This window comes from Genypterus blacodes, unplaced genomic scaffold, assembly GCF_046128005.1.
Source record: "Genypterus blacodes isolate CSIRO-AG114 ecotype Tasmania unplaced genomic scaffold, CSIRO-AGI_Gbla_v1 ptg000117l_1, whole genome shotgun sequence".
NCBI classification, from domain to species: domain Eukaryota; kingdom Metazoa; phylum Chordata; class Actinopteri; order Ophidiiformes; family Ophidiidae; genus Genypterus; species Genypterus blacodes.
In genome coordinates this window covers 5,001-25,956 of record NW_027466920.1, presented here as the reverse complement: position 1 = coordinate 25,956, position 20,956 = coordinate 5,001, and the positions used below count along the sequence as shown (strand labels likewise).

At 47.0% G+C, this 20,956-nt stretch overlaps 1 protein-coding gene across 6 annotated transcripts in view; it reads right to left on the bottom strand.

Moving 5' to 3' along the window:
* The window catches only part of dmd (dystrophin), an 86,134-nt gene that overhangs the window by 61,631 nt on the left and 3,547 nt on the right, over positions 1–20,956 (bottom strand). For 5 of the 6 annotated variants that reach the window (XM_076161848.1, XM_076161844.1, XM_076161847.1 and 2 more), the window contains exons 1-2: positions 1,091–1,207; positions 522–650 (exon numbers count right to left, since the gene is read on the bottom strand). Coding sequence is in view for 1 of the 6 variants with exons in the window: in XM_076161851.1 (XP_076017966.1) it covers positions 522–650; positions 1,091–1,203; positions 2,460–2,538; positions 3,408–3,531; positions 4,362–4,531; positions 6,941–7,120; positions 7,204–7,311; positions 8,562–8,663; positions 11,022–11,141; positions 11,728–11,878; positions 12,750–12,931; positions 13,655–13,753; positions 13,836–13,931; positions 15,784–15,912; positions 20,520–20,716 (1,979 nt within the window). In the remaining 5 variants the exon portion in view is untranslated. Of the gene's footprint in view, positions 1–521; positions 651–1,090; positions 1,208–2,459; positions 2,539–3,407; positions 3,532–4,361; positions 4,532–6,940; positions 7,121–7,203; positions 7,312–8,561; positions 8,664–11,021; positions 11,142–11,727; positions 11,879–12,749; positions 12,932–13,654; positions 13,754–13,835; positions 13,932–15,783; positions 15,913–20,519; positions 20,717–20,956 lie in introns of those variants that run through there. The other variant, XM_076161851.1, reaches the window with a different exon arrangement.

Genomic DNA, 20,956 nt, shown 5'->3' with positions numbered 1-20,956 from the left:
TCATCAAGTAATCCCAGCTGGTAATGAACAGGAAGCCAAGCAGGAAATTGAGGCTAGCTCAGCAAAAGAGCGCAGAAGACGGAATAACCAGAGTATGATTGTTCTTGGACATTGATGTGTGTTAATCCACACACACATACACACACACATACACACACACACTATTTGCGACCGTCAGCGCCTCAAACGTCAGATCAGAATAAGGGTGGTGGAGATGATGAAGGGTCTACATCTGGGCTGGAGTGAAGCATGATGGGGGGGAGAGAGAGAGAGAGAGAGAGAGAGAGAGAGAGAGAGAGAGAGAGAGAAGATACAGGTAGGAAGACAGGAAAATCCCCACAGAAGTTATTAAGTCCAAAATGGCTTCAGACTTAATGACGATTTAAAATTAACCTGACAGTCTGAGGAGCAGAGTGACCGACACACACACGCAGACACAGACACAGACACACACAGACACACACACACACACACACACACACACACACACACACACACACACACATAGTATTCACACTCACCCGGCATCGCTCCAGCTGAACCTTGAGCGGTTCTGGCTCGGAGGCGGGCGGCGCCTGGACTTTGAGCCAGTTCTCGCTGACGTCCACTGCCTGCTCGCACTGCTGGAACAGGCTGTAGAAGGCCAGAATCTAGAGTGCGCACACACACACACACACACACACACACACACACACACACACAAACACACACACACAGGTTTGAGCAATTTTGTAGAACAATGAATAAAAGCGAAAGAGTTAAATCCCTGTAAAACCAGGAGCAAACGCCCACACACACCTTCATTCACAAACCCTCTCTTTCAATGAGTCACATCACATACACACACATAACAACAGACAGAATATGGGCTCCGGCACCGGAATTTATAAGTGAAAATGAGTAAAGTGACACACACACACACATACACACACACAAACATGACCCTATGGTTGCACCTTGGAGAACAAAATGTGGGAATACAAACTTTATTAGCAGATGTTGGACTGTTAGGTTAGAGAAGCTGAATGAGGGTTGTGGTGAGGTGTGAGTCTCTGTGTGTGTGTGTGTGTGTGAGTTAGTGGGTGTATACCTTGGTCTGATAAGCCACCCATATCAGCCGCTCTGCTAACAGGGCGCAGAATCCCACCCACCGCTGGTTCAGCTGTTCTGCTGCCTGGGCGATGTCATCGGCACGACTCCCCTCTGGAGAGAGAATGAGAGAGAGGGGGGGTTACACACACACACACACACAAACAGAATTTGCTGAGTGTCATCTGCAGGAGCGGCGGGGGGAAACTATCGATATTCAGCGTGTGAAGTCCATAACTGTTTATCTTCCCTCATATTGATTACACCCACACACACATATACACGCACACGCACAAGCACACACACACACACACACACACACACACACACACACACACACACACAGTTAAATACAGAACATCGCCCTGTTCATTCACACCCACCGTCGACTGACATTTTTTGAAGTAAATTGCCAATTTAAAGTGCAGGTGAGATCTGCGGAAGGGAAAAATCGATGTAAAAAGTTGTAGAAAGACAGACTGACTCTCCTGTCTGCTAAGGGCAATGCGAACCCCATCACACTGGGAAACACACACACACACACACTGTGTAGTTTGCTCCTTCTTCCTGCAATCACCTCTCCATATGTTCCATCTATATTTACACTGGCCGAACCCACTAAACCCCCTAAACCCTAACTCCAGCACTAACCCTATCCCACTTTCACCACTATATTAAGTGGGAATGTTCCGGCAAAAGCTGGACAATTCACCTCGAAACGGCCCGAAACACTTCCTGGATATCTTTGGTTTTTCAGGCCAGACACTTAGTCACATTTTACTGTTGTGTTTGAAGTGGAGTCTATGGGAGCACCCTGAAGGAAGTGAGATAAAGAGTCCAAACCAACTCACCGAACATTCTGGGGGCCATTAACGTCACTGTGCTAAGTTTCAGACCTCTAGCTCAAGCCCTTTTAATTCCAGGATAAGTAGCATCTTCTGTAATGGTGGAGGGAACATGTGGATGGAGTCTTGTATTCCAATTGACTTTAAAAGGACCGGGGCCCACTTTCAATCACACTTACACACACACACACACACAGAGAACCTTGGTGAGGAAGTTGAGGAACATTGTGGCATGTTTTGTTTGTACAAAGGTTAAGAAATGTTAAGTGGAAAAAGTACAAATCCTGCATTTCTCTGCTTTCAGGGCAACAAACGCACAAGGACGGACGGAGGAGACGAAAGATCTCCCTCTCTCTCTTTCTCTATCAGTGTTTCTATGGAGACGAGCAGAGAGGGTGGGACAGGTGGAGGCGTTGCCATGGGGACAGACAGGGGTTTGCGTGTCTGAGCGTCTGCGTCGGTGCTTGGCTTGTGTGTGTGTGTGTGTGTGTGTGTGTGTGTGTGTGTGTGCGTGTGCGTGCTTACCCTGCTCGACCAGGGTCTGGGCTGTGCGCGTTGCCTCCTGGAGCTTCCTGTACTTTTCCGGCCTCTCTCTGTCTATGGCCTGGAGCGCGCGAGAGAGAGAGAGAGAGAGAGAGAGAGAGAGAGAGAGAGAGAGAGAGGTGAGATATTGAGATGGTGAGTGTGAAGGTTTTGCAGAGAAAGACTCAAAAACAAATCAATGTCCAGTCACCTCCGGAGAACAAAAGGATTTTGCAGTTCCCATCAGCCTGCCATCTTATTCTGCTCTGACATTTCAGAGAAACCGGTCTGGACCAGACCACAGAAAGCGATGACAAACTACAAATCATTAAGTGGTCTAGGATAAAAGGGGGACTACGCCAATTTGTTGCATCAACTTCAAGTTGAGGGGGTCACAAGTTGCACGATCATCACTTGCTTCTTCTTCTTCGGCTACAAAAGTATTTCCTAACGACCTAACTTTCGTCATGGTAACGAGAGGAGATCAGAGAAGCTTTAAAGGGACAATCTGCCAACCTGACATGAATCCAAAGCAAAGTAAGCAAAACAAACCTGGCTGTTGACTACTCGTTTATAATTGATCGTTTGTTTGCAATCAGCTGCATCAGCCGGCGTTGCTCCCAGTCTAAGCTTTGTAAGCCATTTTTAAGCATCAGGATCCTGACTGTATAATATTTTAAACTGTTTTTCACCCTTCAGTTAATGGATTAGACTTAAGAACCACGACTTAACAAATGCTGCAACGTTATTATGCTAATTATGAATCGTTTAACTTCAGCCGTATGTAAAGATTTGCTCATTAAGCCGTGGTTTCCGGAATTGCTGTGCCAACATCTGCAGTAAACAGATTGTTCACTGCTGATCCTTATTTTGACCCAATGTTGTTGTTTCTGCGTCGCATCCAAAGCTGCAGGACCCACACACACACACACACTCTTGCACGGTTTTTACCAGCACTTTGTCGTACAGGTCCTGAATGTTGCCGTCCTTGCGCGACACGGAGACCTCAAGGCTCTGCAGGATAGCCTCGCCCCGGGTCATGTAGCTGTGGACCTCCGTAAAGTCCACGTCAAACCTGAGGAGGGACGCCAACACAGGGTTAAAAACATCTTCTCATCATCTCTGAGCCCATTTTGACCAAACTAAGACTGAAAGAGAGACAGTTTCAAGTTCCAAACAATCCTCTTCTCCAGTTAGGAGTCCAGGGTTCATAATTACTGGGTTTGGAATTCACGTCCTTCCCTTGCTAATCAATTCCTTAACTCCATCCAATCACGCAGATTTGCAGCATGTGATCGAGCTGGCGAGCCTCTAATCAGCCGGTTTGCCTCACGCTAATCAACAGGGTGCTGGGTTTTAAGGGGTCCAAAGCAGATATTTTTAAAATGAGGGCCCCCTTCAACGCCGCCTCCTCCTCACTACGTAATCAAAATAAAATAAAATAAAATCATCCCCCATAAACCCCCCAAAACAAAAACAAAAATCACCTTCACCCACCAAAAAAAAGGCAAAAAAAAAAATTAAGAATAGAAAAAAAAAGATAAATAAAATAAAGTAAAATAAAATAAAATAAAATAAAATAAAATAAAATAAAATAAAATAAAATTTACTCAAATTCAGTCAACAAATGAGTACAATTGAACTAATCTATAAGACAAATGCACTTTTTCTACCTAATCGCTAGAGTCTAAATTTACACAGGAGCCTCTAAGACTACTTATATTCCTTTACATTTCCTACAGTGTCACCTACCTGCTCAGGTAAGACAGCAGAAAGGGATGCATGAAACTGAACGTGTCACACATGTCAGCAAAGAAACTCAGGCTTAAATGGAATAATGCTTAGTGTAACAACACACACACACACACACACACACACACACACACACAAGAATCCCAAACTGACCTTTTCCTGAGTTCAGAATCCACAATAGCTTGTCTCTTCTTCTGTGGTGGCGGTGACTCTCGCATCTGACGTACAGCCGACACCTTGTCCCGTGTCGTCACCTTGGTAACGGTCGTCGCGACAGAGTGGGTCAGCTCGGACTGCTGGGCTGCGCTGACCGCTGCCGACAGCTGAATGTGTGAACAGACAAAGACCCACACACACAGACACACACAGACACACAGACACACACACACACACACACACACACACACACATAACATGTGTACAAACACACGGGAAGTTAGTTAATATGACCCAGCAGCAGTAATATCAGTTTATCTGTCAAAATCCCATCGATCCCAAATCGTCACTTAACACTCTGTCACATCTGTTACATCCCACACACACACACGAACATACGCACACACACACAGTGGAACAATGTCCTTGAGAGGTGACGAGTCAGGGATCAAGTACATCTGTCATACATCATCACAACAAAATTAAAAGTCAAAAGGCCCAAGGGGTCCCATCAACGACCGCCGAAATATGGGAAACGTGTGTGTGTGTACATGGGTGTGTTTGTGTGTGTTTCTCTCAGGCAGCTGTGAGATGGTTAAGTAGGCATTTGGGATTCCCGCAATGTGGACAGATTGTAACTGAAATAAGGAGAAGAGTAAGAGAGTGTGAAAGAGAGAGAGAAATAGGTTGTGTGTGTGTGTGTGTGTGTGTGTGAGACAGAGTGTGTGCGCGTGCATGTTCAAACCTAGGTGATCAGGACTTGATTACTAAATGTCTTCAGTGATTATAATGAAAAGGAAAGATGGGGAGAGGGAGCGAGAGAGAGAAAGAGAGAGAGAGGGAGAGGGAGAGGGGAAAGAGTGAGTTTGCCTGTGCATTGCAATCTGTTTAAATGATATTCACATTCAAGTGTGTTGTTTGCCTTATTGTAATGCAACGTGTCCTTTAAAACAGTAGGTGTGTGTGTATGTGTGTCAGCGAGAAAGTGCCTAATGACTGTTAAGCAGGTAGTACAACTACTGGGATAGCCTTGCTACCATGGAAACCTGTGTGTGCATGTGTGTGCCTGTTCGTGTGCTTTCAGAGATGAAGACTGTCTGCCCCTGCAGAGGTCAATCTGCTAATTATCTGACTGGGTAATAGACAGAGAGAGAGAGAGAGAGAGAGAGAGAGAGAGAGAGAGAGAGAGAGAGAGAGAGAGAGAGAGAGAGAGAGAGAGAGAGAGAGAGAGAGAGAGAGAGAGAGATAGAATGCATATTTGCATACATATACATAGCAGCTGTGAGTCTTCTTCACTTCTCCCTGAGTGTGGTCTCTCAGGCAGTGGAATGTCATTACGTTAAGTGAGAAAAGTAGAAGAAGAGAGTGACAAACCCCAGTAGCAGAGTGCATGCTGGGTTTCCATGTTTATGTCCGACTACTGGAATGTTTAGAGTAGAACGGAACGACAAACCAGCTCTGCCTCTTATTAGGTGTGTGTGTGTGCGTGTGTGTGAGCACATTGTACGTTGTCACACAGATTTCCTGTTTCCTGCCACTTTTCCCCGGTGGTGATTTAGAGCATGAGGTCGCACGTCTGCTGGTGTGAAATAAAACAATGACCCTCCTCGCCCGGCACGTCCCGTTTATCTCTCTTTCCTTTAGGCAGGAGACTTATGGCTGCCAGGTGTCACTTTTATCACGCCGCCCTCTCTTCAGGCGAGCGTTGACCTCACTTGGTCCCGACCGCCACAAACCACCGGGGTTTCATCTCGCTGGAAACCTCAAAGAAGAAACGAATCCGTGCGGCCATAAACCAGAACAAACTCCGCCTCTAGGACCAGGATGTAACTCAGATTTCAGCAAATTCTACAAAAACATTACACACTGTAGCTTTAAACTTCCTAACTGAACGTTCTGTAAATGATAACAATAACCATAACGATCAGGGGCATATCGATTAACGTATATCCTTCGGCGCAGAGCTGAACTGAATTCAGCGAACAACAGATGCGGCATCACAAACAATTGGACTGATTCTTCTCTCTCCTCTTCCTCCTCCTCCGTGTGTCTAACCTCCTCCTCGCCCGCTCCTGCAATCGTCTGCCCACTTGAAAGTTAATCCTGCACCAAGGTAAATATCAGACGCGTGTGTGTGTGTGTGTGTGTGTGTGTGTGTGTGTGTGTGTGTGTGTGTGTGTGTGCGCGCGCCAAACAATCACACACTACCATTATATCCAGAAGCTCCAAGGAGACCGGGTGTTTACTGCTGTTGTCACAGCAACAGAGATATTTTGGGATGCTCAAAACCTCATAATGATGAAATAGAATCAAATCTGGGCTGAATTGTATTTATTCCATATATCTAACTTGAAGTGAAATGGTTAGTTTCTGCCGATAAATGAGGTCAAACCCAAGAGAGCTTTTCAGTTTTTTCTTGTGAAAGCGTTTTTGTTTGGAGGGAAAAGCTGGAGCTGGACCGATACGGACAATTGCTTGATGAATTAAGTCCTTGTTGTTTTTTGAGCAACCAAAAGCTATTGAACAAAGTATTGAATGAATCCTAAATCTTGTGTGTGTGTGTGTGTGTGTTGTACCTGGGAACTGTTCATCTCCAGGCTCTGGATAAGTCGGTCCCAGCGCTGGGCGAAGCTGTCCAGTCTGGCCTCCAGCTTGCTTGCCACCTCCTTGTTCTTGACACTGGACAGCAGGTCCTGACTCATGGAGCACAGCTTGTCCATGGTGGGACGCTTCACCTCCAGCTCTGCCTTCACCGTCTGGAGGAACATCAAATGCAATCTAATTGTCTAATCTCACACGGTGATGTCAAAATGTGGGATTCGGCTGCAGGGACACTCACATTTAGGCGGCGGAGGCAGGCCGCCATCTCCACCTGGTCCTTCAGGTTGGAGGTCTTGATGGAGAGAACCTGCTCCTCCTTCTGAGTGAGCCATGCGTCAAAGAGGCACTGAGATGAGGTGAAGATGTTCCAAGATGAGAGGAGAGGAAAGGAGAGGATGAGATGAGATCAAATGATATTCCAGGAGAGGAGATTAGGTGAAAGGAGGTATGAGGAGAGATTGGAGAAGGAGGGTGTGGGAGGAAGATTGGAGGTCAGGTGGAAAATGAGAAAATGAGAAGAGAGGGAGAGAGAGGATAAGTAAGTCTTTGCTCATCATGTTGTAGGTGGTCAGGTTGTCTGCACACTAGCGCCCCCACAGGTCAGGAGAGGAGCTGCAAACTACTGTTATCTGCACCCACACGGTTCATTCTGCTACTTGAGCGAGCGGTTAGCCAACGAGTCGAGCAAATTGAATTCAAAGCATTTTCCGATGTTTTGAATAATTAATCAAATCAAATATGGGCTCTGGTGCTTACTTGCATCTCCAAGACTGTTCAGCCAATGATCCCTCATTATAAAACACGCTGGAGAGGTTATTTCATGATGAATTTGTGGAGGATTCTGAGCCACTGTGTAATCACGCTCCATCAACCGGCCCCCCCGATCTCCCCCAGGGGGGACATTTTGTGCAAATTAGGCAAGAATAAAATGTAGGCTTAGATTTCTTGATTTTTTTTACTGGGAGAATGAAACTAGAACAATGATTTATTCTATAACCTTCCCTGAAGAAATAAGACAAAACAAACCCACTTCCTTCATTTGTCATAATAAAGGTCTGTGTTTGGTTTAAATTAGCGCTGCCCACTTAATCCTATGTAATTGGATATTGTGAGGTTACTTTCCTCAGTTATTAATCATAGAACATGAGAAAATTGGATATTATGGCACATTTAATTTCCTTTAGACCGTCCACTGTGGCGGAAATTACACAATCTATGATAAAGACGGCAAGAGAGAAAAGAAAATTAATATTTCAACACTCCAGCCTTCAAAATGTGCAACTGTCTAACAAACGCAATCGCAATATCGACTGATGATCACACAGCTCAGCAAATATCCTTACGTAACTATCAAGATGACATCATGCTGCTGGATTTATGCATATTTCTGTTGTTGTTTCTACCTGAAGTGACACACACACACACACACATTAATTACACATCAGTGACTTCTGCATGAGCATCAGCTGATCTAGCAGGCAGCAGCATAAAGCCTCAGCTGAAGCTCACACAATGTGGCAGCACCAACTAATCTCATTATACATGCAGCAAGGGCTGTTATGATCCTGACACACACACACACTTACATGCTCATACCTGTTCATTAGTGAAGTGCTGCCATTTCAGTAATATCTCCTGCAGCAGAATCCAGCGTTCTTCAGTCCATCTACAAATGGCTGCCCAACGGTCACCTAGCACCTACACACACACACACACAGATTATCCATTAATCTCTACATCAGCACACGATTCACTCTGTATTAACTCCTCAGTGGGGCTGAAACATTTTGATGAGCCTCAAAGGCCGATGAATTCACATTTTTGAATGTCAGTTTAATTTTTGGCTGTTTGATATTCATTCCTCCGTCTCCCTGGGGGACGGAGCTCATGGCTACAGAGCAGAACCAAACTCTGGAATGACACATATAAAAAAAAAATAAAGTGAATGAATACAGGGTACTTACTGCCTGTACACATTAAATTAAATTAAATTAAATTAAATTAAATTAAACTAAATTAAATTAAATTAAATTAAATTAAATTAAATTAAATTAAATTAAATTAAATTAAATTAAATTAAATTATTTTGGTAGCTTTGCACTACTTGCAAAAGAACCTGGTAAAACAAAATAAAACTTCTTACTTGCTAATGATGTTCCTTAACTAATCTAACCATGAAAAATCCAGCAGCTTTCCAGTGAGGAGAGTCATTATTCATCCTTAATTGATTTAATAGGCAGTAACACAGGCCTCACCCGGCTCCAAACATTAAATAATTAATCAACAGTTAGTTTTCATTTTCCGCGAGGTGCTGCGGGGATGTTTCATTCGGTTTTCACGGGGAAGACTCAGGCCTGTCGACACAGACGAGAAATTAATCTCACGGAAGCGTTCAAGAACGCCATCAGACGACAGCACAACGAGAGAGACGCTTCCTCTGTTTGCTCTGAGACGTCCATTAAACAAAGTTATCAGATTGACAGAGAGCGTGAGAGAGAGAGAGGAGAGGGAGGACAGGAAATGAAAGGACAATTAGATGCCGAAAGTGAGACGGACGGCGAGCAGGTGAAGAAAGACGTGTACAGCAAGAGAGAGAGACAGAAGGACAGAGAGATAGAGGGTGATTCAGCAAGTTAATCTTAAGATGAATGGTCTGTAATTAATCAAGCGACAGTTCAGCGGCTGAGGAGAAAACCAGGGAAGCCACCGTCCATTTGTACCCCACCCCTCCACACACACACACACACACACATCCCAGCACACAATGTTCCCTCCTCTGTGCTTCATCTCTCTCATCTTCTCCGCACCACGGGGGGAAGCGGAGCCGGGATACCTGCACTCGCTCTCCAACGACACTGAGCGCCATTACACTTTGCGTAACAATGTGTGTTCTGCATTGTAATGGCTTAATATGACAGAGTGAATAATTCAGGATACGTGCTGCAGCCTGCTCTCATTAATATATTCATGCTAATTGCTTTTTTTTTCCTCTTTTAAAAAGAGTTTCAGAGTCAAGTTTGGGCCTCTGCCGCCTCTACAGATGGGATCTGCTTTGATCTGCAGCGCTTCAAACCTACGATTCCCCATTCAGGTGTGTGTGTCGCCCCATTCACGCCTCGCCACAGTCACCGCCGAGCTGCATGTCAGAGATGAAGTGAAGGAAAAGTAACGAGCTGTGAACGGGAGGCGGTTCGCAGCTTTATGGGACAAAACATTTGGTGACATTTGGTTCCACAGTGACAAATTTAGCGGAGTTTATGATCTGAGCTATCGGAACATAAAGGGATATTTAAACTAAACTCTTTATGCACGGCAATATGAGTTTATGTTCTGATATATAAGAACATAAACTGAAGGGGGCGAGAAACACTTAGGCTCTGAAATATCAGGACGTAAAGAGAGATTCTTAACTAAAAGTCTGTCTGTCTGTTTGCTGGTGCCTTGCTCCAGAGCACCTTGGTCCGGATTTACACGTGCGTTAAGTAAAGCTTTAACAATTTCTTGAGGACAAATCCGCTGTTAACTAGTGTAAGGAAGAGTTTTTTGTAGATTTAAGCCGCGCAGTGTGTGAGAGTTAACAAGGGGAACTAAGCCCCATGCATTAGAGGCACACACACAGTCTGCCTCCCGCCAAGACTCTGTTTGATGATAACTTATAGAGTAAACAAAATCAGCAGAGAGCAAGAGCTGCAACATGCACACACACACACACACAGATACACACACTTACATATCTTGCTGGCAAGGTCTAATTACCACACAGCACCAAAGACAAAGCTATCTCCCATTCAATCTGTTTTCCCCGAGAAGCAACACGCGAATGTGAGTCAGTGAGCGAGCGAGCGAGTGAGACAGCGAATGAGTGGGTTGAGAGAAATTAGAGAGAGAGAGAGAGAGAGAGAGAGAGAGAGAGAGAGAGAGAGAGAGAGAGAGAGAGAGAGAGAGAGAGAGAGAGAGAGAGAGAGAACCCCAAAAGATCAATCATTGTCCTGATAAACTCATAACCCTCGCTGTGCTGTGGGTGTGTGTGTGTGTGTGTGTGGTCACTGCCCTTACCTGAAGTTTGCTCTCCAAGGCAGCAGTGGCACTGTCCCCGCTGCTCTCGTCCACCACCACCACCATGTGTGTGAGGGAGTTGACCCTCACCTGCTCCAGCTCCAGGTCCTCCTGCAGGAGCTGCTCGCCGTTTAGAGAAGAAGAGGAGAGAAGAAGGAGTCATGAAAAGGTCTGAACTCTTCTTCTTCTACGTCTAGCCTGAAACCTGCACTGACCCCTCGCTGACTGCCACGGACGTGAAGAAGTGACAAGAGTGAGAAGAAGAAAAAAAGAGGCTGGGATTTGGTTTAAATCTTGCGGCGACACCAGGATTCAATTTTCTGAAGCTTTTCTGTTCTGGCCCAGTTTGTCTGTGTGATGAGTGATTCCTGCACAGTTCCAGTCAGAATGAGATTTTGGAGCGGAGCGGAGGAGTTGGTTCCAAAACCATTAAGTGTAGCAGCCCGAACACTCATACACACACACATATACACACAGATGAACGTATTACAAAGGTCGCCTGCTGTACACAGGTTGTTGGATTTGAGAGAAAGGCGTTTTGGTGTGTTTGGGTCTTTTCATCCCTCTGGGGGGGAACAAATCTGGAGCAGCCTGATTGGACCAATCAAAGCTCATTTCCACATAACCTGACCTCCTGATTGAAGGACAAACGCTGGGCTCCATCGCTCGCCCTCCCTCCTCCCGTCCCGCCGCCCACCCGTCTCACCTTGTGCTCCTCCACTTGATGTTTGACGTCCTCCAGGTCTGGACCCAGCGGCTGCTCCCCCATCCTCTTGATCCGGGCCTCCGTGGCATTCAGCCATTCTGTGAGCTGCTGGAGCTGCTGGTGCTGCAGCTCCATCAGCACCTCGTGGAGCCTGCGAGCGGGCAAGAGAGGCGCTGCAGTTAACACACCAGTTTATCCCATCACCAAAGCCTTTCACCCGTCTCCTCAGCCGGCGTTTGGTAGTCCAGGCCACGTCCCCGCAGCTTTGTGCTTGAATCAACAAAGATTATCAAGGCAGATAGCCTGGCAGTTAATTGAATTTGGCTCCGTGTCAGCCATCGTTGGCTTCGCCGTAATTAGAAAGGTCTCTGTCTGTGCTTTGGCCATCTCCATTTATTTTATCAAGACGTCTGTGCGCAATCTGTGCAAAGGGGCAAATATCTGTCTGAGGGCGACGCCGCTCCATCCAGATCTCCATTCAGCATCAGCCAAGCAACCAGGACGCCATATGAGACCATAACATGGCCATAAAAACTCTCTCTCGCTCTCTCACACTCTTTCGCTCCCCCTCTCACTCTCTCGTCCCCTCTCACTCTCTTCCCTCTCACTCTCTCATTCCCTCTCACTCTCTCTTCCCTCTCACTCGCTTTCTCTCTTCCCTCTCACTCGCTCTCTCTCTTGCCTCTCACTCTCTCTTGTCCCCTCTCACTCTCTTCCCTCTCACTCGTTCTCTCTCTTGCCTCTCACTTTCTCTTGTCCCCTCTCACTCTCTCTCTCTCCCTCTTCCCTCTCACTCTCTCTTTTGCCTCCTCTCACTATCTCTCTCTCTGCGTCTCTCCCTCTCTCTCTCTCTTCCCCTCTCACTCAGGTGTACAAAAGGGAGGCAGCAAAACAATAACAACAGAAACAAAATCCGCTTTTACAGATTCACATAGGTCAGGAACGAAGCAATCCCGAGTCTGCTCCAGGTTTGACCCGGCACACGCTCCCTGGACGAGGGTGAATCCATCTTTCACACATACCTGCTCTGTCTCTCCATGCTGGCCACCCTCAGGTGCTCCCACCGCGAGTTGAGTAGGTTCATCTGCTCGCGCACCTCCGTCTCCTCGTCCTCGCTCAGGTTCCCCTCCATTAGCAGGGCGCCGCCGGCCCGCAGGACGCGCCCCACGCTGCCCTGGTGTGTGGTCAGCTCCACCATGTAGCCCTGGTGGTGAGAGAGACCCATGAGACGGTTAGCACACACACACACACACACACACACACACACACACACACACACACACACACACACACACCACACACACACACACACACACACACACACACACACAGTTGCCACTCTTCCTCTGTGTAATCTATTCCTCCAGGCGCTTAATTTGTGTACGATCACTCCGGGGTCACGCGCGGCAAAACGCTGGCTGTTAATTTAATTGCGAGTGTGTGAAAATCAATACGGTGCCTTGTTCCTGTAAGTCCACATCTATCCCACTTCATTTTACACTCAGTTTTAAAAGAGCTGCTGCAGCAACTTACCCGGTACGGAAATTAACAACAGTCAACTCAGAGTAACAGAGGAAAACACTCACACACACACACCTCACACACACTCTGGCTGCTTGCAGTCTTAGTAATGTGAGATTATTTCTATGTAATTATTTGCCTTGTGCTACAACTTCAGATGTTTCTTCCTTAGATTCTTTACTCTTAGTAGACAGTTAACACTTATCTTTTTCAATCTCAAAGATAAGTGTCAAGTGTCTCTTACTCCAAGAGGACAGACTTATTAATCGATATTTGGATTTTTATGGTGAATGTTATTGTTGTTTTTGAAAATGAACTTCAAAATGATCAAGCTCCTCCTGCTTGTCGGACATTTTAGAAACAAGCACTGCCCGTGACTTTTGACATCACGTGCCGACGATCTCACCTCGTGTGTGTGGAACTGCTCCTTCACCTCCTCCACGTTGTCAGAAATGGGGGGCTGACCCTGGAGTCCATCTTCCGCCGACAGCAGCCACGTCAACACCTGAGGAAGGAAACGTAATGTTCATACTCCTTGTGACGCAACAATAAAACGGAGGTGTGTCTGTTTGATATGAGGGTCATACCTCCTCCAGGGCGGCCTGGTAGCTCTCCAGGCTGGTGGATCCGGGAGGCAGAGGACTGAGGCCCCGCTGCAGCTCCTCCTGGGCCGGAGTCAGGAACTACAGCCAGGAGGGAAAAGACGGATGGACGGGAGAGAGCAGACGAGGAATCAGGATAGAAGAAGGGTGCGAGACGAGACGAGACGAGGCGAGGCGGTCATAACAGGAGAGAGGAGTCGAGGAGGAAGGAAGGAAATGAAGACAGAAGAGATTGCGTGTTGGAAGTGGGTCAGGGTAGTCGAGAGAGAGGAAGCGAGAGGAGGGAGACAGAGAAGATAAAAAGAGACGAGGAGCGGCCGGTTAGCGTCAGCCATTACTGGTGCCGATAAGCAGCTCCTCCTGGCCTTTGTCCATCCTTAACAAGTCGTCCTTTTTCTCCCCGATTCTCCTTCTGTCCCCACTCCCCCCCCCATCCTATCTCCCCCACCACCCATCTGGACACTAACAACTTCTCCCTTTATTTTTCCCCTTATCTCTCTTTCGCTCTCTATTCTTCTCGGCGGTAATAAGGTCCAGGAACGCAGATAAGTGACTCGCCTCCACCTCAGCCTGTCTGTATGTTTACACTTTATCAAATAAAAGCACGGATCCAATTTAGGCTCCGTCTGAACATAAAGCCCGCCAAGCCAAATCTATAATGAAAATTTACCTTCAGGCACGACGTAAAAATGTACATTGTAAAATGTCAAATGTGGAGCTCCGGCGGGTAAAATGAGTTGAGAAGCACTTTGAGCTGTGATAAGCTTTACATCCCTGCGTTTGAGGGGACAGCGGGGGGTGATATTCTTTTTTGAAAGTTTCAGTCGAGTGAAGTCGAGCGTCCCGCCGTTACGTTCAATACGACACGGTCTCTAAGTGTGTGTGTGTGTGTGTGTGTGTGTGTGCGGGGTGGGCATTACGGGGGGTTCTCGTCGCGCGATGGCTCGGAAACCTGTGAGGAAAATGTCAGGTTTTAAAGCAGCGGGGGGAAAGTGGTGGACGGCTGGATGCGTCCTAAATGTGTTTTCATGTTTCAGGGTGGTGACATTTAAACGCTGGCGATTTGACAACATTTAATGGGAAAATGATATCCAAACTAGGCCCCTGATATTGTTTTTGTGTAAGTTGGAGCATTTTGGAGGTCTGTGGTGGAGAATGGACGGACCACCATGGATCCCGTGGCAGTTTTGGAAAGATAGAGGCTGAACGTCACCATAAAAGGTAACGACTTGCAAAATCACAGACCAGATAAGAGAACGCCAAATATCTCAAAACGGCTCCAAAACACAAAAAAAATACCAAGTTCAGACGTAATTTTCCTGATAATTATGACATAACGCGACAATGCTGAAGATTGTTGAAATTTACCGCCAACTCCTCCCACCTGAGACTGTGAGACAATGAGGTAATGCACCCCCTTGTGGTGAATGGTGGAATTTTTTCAGGCTCAAATCAAAATTCCATCCGAATGAGACGCAATGATGATTTTAGTTAATTTTTAAATTCACTGTAGCTTTCATTTACACAGACGTGTCTTGACAGCTCTAACAGCTTCATTTCATCCAATCCCCCCCCCCTCCCCCCCAGCATGAAAAGAGACACCAAAGCAGACTTAATGATTCATGAATCAACATGTTGTTGATGTTTCAATTCATGAATTCCAGTCCATTAAAGCACAAAACAACAGGCAATCAGCAAAAGATGTCCACCACAACAAGTCCGTCCATCAGTCGAGCCTTTCATCTGAACTATGACGTCGTCGCTGTTATTTCCAACGCACACTTTGGTCTGATCTCTTGTTTATTTGGAGGCTTTCTGATGTTCAAAGACTCGGACGTGATGGACATTTTTTTTCTGTGACACAGACACGTGCACAGACAGACAGATGGACAGGTTCAGCGTGTGTGGGTGTTAGCGCTTGCGAGACACGGACCTGATCAGTAACACGCCTCCTCTTTTGCTCGGGCGACTTGACATATGCAGCCTGGGTGTAGGCATAGCTTTTATAGCGGGGCTGAGGCGAGGGACTCCGCACTCGCCCCTGAGCCACACTCACTGTGATCTGAGAGAGAGAGAGAGAGAGAGAGAGAGAGAGAGAGAGAGAGAGAGAGAGAGAGAGAGAGAGAGAGAGGAGATGTGACAGTGGAAGGAATGCAGATGGCGAGAAAAGAAAACACACACACGCCCGCTGCGTTTCCATCCAAATGTCAAAGTTAATTGGAGGCAAGAATTAGGCCGGTTTCAACCCAAAGCACACTGAAGAGAAACGGGAAAAGTCTTTAAAACTAATATTGGTCTTTCATTTCGGCAAATGTCAAACATATTTCACGCTTTCCGCCGAAGATAAGAAACAAAGAGAAGCGATTGTCGTTGTACAAACGAACGTGTGTGAGCACGGCGGCGACGTCTGAGCGAAGCGAGCACGCCGCCTGTTTCATGTCGTCTGCATCAGGTCGGTGTGTCGGCATTCACCGAATAAAGTTGGATGGAAAGCCAGCAATAGATAATTCAGACATGAGACTGAGAGAGGGAGGGAGAGAGAGGTGTGTGTGTGTGTGTGTGTGTGTGAGGCAGGGAGCAGATGTGTTATGCTGAGGACGGAGACAGAATGATAAACAGACAGGTTCATGGCGGGACGAGAAGCTGGCAGCCGCTCACGTTCAGCACGGAGATCAACAATCTCCTGTCAAGATGCCTCAGCAGATCCACCGTGACACCCAGGGAGTTAAAACACACACATTTCTCACACACTCTACGCCTCTGCCCTATTCACGTTACACAAGTAGACACTCTATACGTCGCTCTATAAGCCAGAACACCTCATCTACACTTAAAACAACTTCTTTGACAGCATGTAGGTTCCGTGTCCGTCCACCTGGGGGCAGCATTGAGACCGCTGGGCTTGATATGCGAAAGGAAACATCGGTGACGGCGAATCCTGGCAATGAATCAGCGTTTTGCGAGTACGGGCCTCGTCACTTAGAGCGCAGCGGTTCGGACCCTGCACTCTCTCTCCAGATCACTTTACATGCATAATATAAAACCCAAAAGATGCTTAATTAAAACAGTCCATTAAGGAGTCATTAAGCATGCGGCTTCGCTTTCTACTGAAGTTGTTTGGACGAGGTTTATAGTCCGTCTACAGCGGTCGTACGTGGTCTGGGTGAGAATCTACAAGTGTGTGTGGTGGCGTTCCTGGCTCGTCCTTTTCTCCCTGCCTCCCGCCGCCCCCCCTCCCCCGGCTCAGCCCCGACTCCGCTCGAGACGCACGGATGATTACATCAATTACACCAATAGATCATTAATCACCGGATGACATGTGCTGAACATTAAAAACAGCTACAGATGCTCCACGTCCAACTCTGCGACGGAAGACAACCGAAACAGGAGTGACTGAGGGAGCGCTCCGTTTACGAGGCATTTTACGCTGCCAAAACTCGGATTATTAGATTCTCCAAGACATTCCAACATTTCTTACAGGCGAGGTTTGTTGGAACCAGATCGCTGCTCACGCTCCTCTGCTAGCATTGTTCAGAGGCACGTCCCGACCCCATTCTAGGATCTGTGAGAGGTTTTTGTAATTTGTCTGCCTTGTTACAGGCGAGGCTTCTGTGTAACTGGAGTTTGAGGGAAGATTGCTTGTTCCAGCTCGGGCCTGCGTGCCTGTGATTGCTGCTGCATTCGTACCTAGACAAAGTAGAAGAACATCATGGCAACAAAGCAACTTCATACCAACATAACAATATATCCTAAAGCATCCAAGCTCTTATTTTGGCGGGACACGTCACTCCTTAATTGAGCGCTGATCCTCTCTGACATTCCAGCGCCGCCCTTTCCTTTGGCAGCCAGATGAAGCTGTTGCATCACTAACCCTCCCCGTCAGCCTTTTACACGGCAGACATCATAAAACTTTCATCCCTCGCCGTCTCCGTTCCTTCTCCGCGGCCATCAATCGACCCCTCCCATCTCTCCTTGTCTCCCCGGGCTTCTTCCCTCGTCTCCTTTCCTTTTAACGGTCCTCCTCCGATCGTCTTGCTTCGCCCTTTCCTGCTTCCTCTCTGTCTTTCTAACTCTCACTTTCCGGGTGGATTAGAGGTTTGTTGTGCTCTAATGAGCTCGCAGCCAGAGGGGTGCGAGCGTGGCGAGTAACCCGCCTGGACGAGGTCAGAGAAACACGCGCGTAATTGACAATTAATTTCGGCTTTGGTAACAGTTTTCTTTGTTTGCGTGATGTTTCCTTTCAAGTCCCTCAAAAGAGTCTTTCCCTCTCTCCTCTCTCCCTCTCTCCCAATCTCCCTCCTTCTCTCTCTCTCGCCACCGCTGTCCCAGGTGGCGATAGGACACTGTTGATGTAAGGAGGTGGTGACAGCGCCGCTTTGATGATGACAGATGAGGGAGGAGGCAGATAATAGCCGCTGTCAGTAACTGGCTTTTTTTTTTTCCGCCTCGTCTTTCTTCTCGCTCTCTCGTCCCCTCGCCGCCTGACTCGTCCATCTCACTCCCAATTTGTCTGCTCGATCTCACTCTTCATTTCCCGCCTCTCCGTCTCATCTACCTGCACGTCTTTATGTGTCGACCCACCCGCGCACGCACTTCTCTTCTTTCCCCCTTTTACGTCTTGTTCCGTTCCTTTGCTTCCCGGAGGCCAGTTTCTCTCTTCTTCTTCTCTCAGAGAGCCGAGTGGAGTTGATGCTGCCATTAAACTGAGGTAATAACATTACCGGCCATTACTGCGGGGAGCTCACTCCATCCTGCCTGCGTTCAGCAGGATAGCATGACACTGATTTCAGCTTTACTCCTAAAAGGTCAAGACTCGTAGATCTCATTAGTGTTTTGAGATTTGATCTAAATTTAACACATTTTATTCACATTCGGATGTCCGTTTTAGCCTTAATTGTCCATTTGTTATCCAGATACCTTGCAAAAGGCGTCCGTGGAGTTCTAGCAAAGGTGGGTAGTAGGTTAAGGAAAATTATTGTACATTTTGAGGCAGATCCATATGACAGTTTAAAAGCTATTACACTTTTACACATTATCTGTAAGTCCAAGACACCCACTCAGACTGCATTCCCTTTATTTACACTAGGAGACCACTAGATGGTAGCAGAGAGTACAGACTCCAATCTGGCTCTGCTGGTCAGAAACTTTCCATTTTCAGATAGGAGCTTTATCTGTCCTGACTTTCACATTCTTTACAAAATGAAACATTAAGAGAGCAGACGTTGTCGCTTGTGACAAAATGGACGTCAAGACAGAAGAACATTTAAAGATTACAGCGATTTTAAAACTTTGAAAGCAGCTCGTACCAAATTGCACAGACGCCTGCGGTCCTGTTTTCCCCCACGAAGACGCAAACTAAAACAAACACATACAAAATGGTTCAGAGAGCTTTCAAGCATCGTAAGAGCGACTTTGTTTGTGTACAGATCGCAGGGGCGTCGGGTGCGTTGCTCTTTCCCTAAGTATGCTCAGAGCAGCTAATGCAGGAAGAGCAACCAGAGGAGCAGAGCAATTAAAGTGAATATAACTCCATCATCGCTGTCCGAGTGCAGCAAATGGATGTGGAAAATCATTTTGTGCGAGCCTGCACTTTATTTCTGGGAGTTATTCATTTATCTTTCGGAGCTGTTTGAGGCGAGAGTCGATACCATGAATCAAGGTGGATTAAAGCCTCAAAACGCTACATAAAAGCATAGTTTCTGTGGAAACTTGCAGAATTACGCCACGTTGTCATTTCAATTGAATCATATGAACATTTTCAGGCTCAGTACCAGTTGAACGATCTCTTAAGCGTTCCGACTGCTCGACGTAATTGTTACATGAACTATTTTCCACCTACTTGTCACTTCAATGGAGCCTCTTGATAACACTTGTTGCGTTCATCTCATCATGGCCGACTCCCCCGGGAGGGTCTCGGTTGGTAGCACCGCTGAGAAGTCATTTTGCCATCATAGCTAACATTCATTATGCAATCACGGTAGAGAGATCACGTGCGTTTCTCCTCGTACTCCTTGATAATCCTCGTGAACCGGTGCAGCGGCTGGTTAGCACGCTGATTTTATTCCGCCCAGCTACGAGGAAAGACGGAATTTAAAATGTCCCCGAATGTGATTTACTGCCAAACCCTCCTTATTGCATTTATTCTCAGGGATGTTTGTTACTGAAGGGTTATTTGATTAATACTCAAGGTTGCACTTATTTTCAGCAAACTTGGGAAGCAAGGATCACCCGCGCTGTTTAACTTGTCCCAACGGAGAGCGAGCGAGAAAGAGAGAGAGAGCCCAGTCTCATTTCGTGGTCTGGATAATGGCGGCAGAGTGGGAGATAGTGGGAGTGTGGGTGTGTGGAATGAGCAATTTGGTGTGCCATAAAATGTAAATAAGCACAGTAAACACAGGTTTAAGGGCCCGGTCTGACTACACACACATAGCAGAGCAGAGGCACAATTCATGCACAGCAAAGGCTCATGGGAAATAACTCCTGGCATCTTGCAACATAAAGCTGGTCAAGACAACATTGACGGCAACTTGCGAGGACACGATGGACACAACAGCAAAGATGCCACCGATTCCCCATATTTGGCCTGGTAGCGGCACGTTACCATAGCAACAGGCCACGATGTCAGCATCACGCCAAAACGCGCGCGGCTGTGGGGAAAGAGAGACGAACCTGCTGGGAGTAGCGTTGCTGGGTCTGGATCTGGTAGTGCTCTTCCATCGTCACCCGGGTGATGGCGCCAGGGGTCGCCCGCGGCAATGTCTCCACCTCCTTGATGGCTTCCATAGAGACGCTTTGGGGGAGCACCTGGAAGAGTGACGTCACGTACATGAGGACGCTCTTCTTGTCCGGATGGGGCAGGGCCACATCTAAACACAGAGGGAGAGAGAGAAGGAGGTCATTAAGTGCAAGAGGTTTGAGGTGCGTTTGTTTTGTTGCACTTTGGAAGGTTGGAGAAAGAGGTTTGAGTCACTTGCGGCGCTCACAGTTAACTGGAGGCCATCACTCCCTCTCGTTCTACATTTTCCACTGCATCGCCGTTCGTCAGACCGCCCTCAATCTGACGGCTGCATTAAGATTGGCCAAACATTTGCAACAGGTGATGGGAG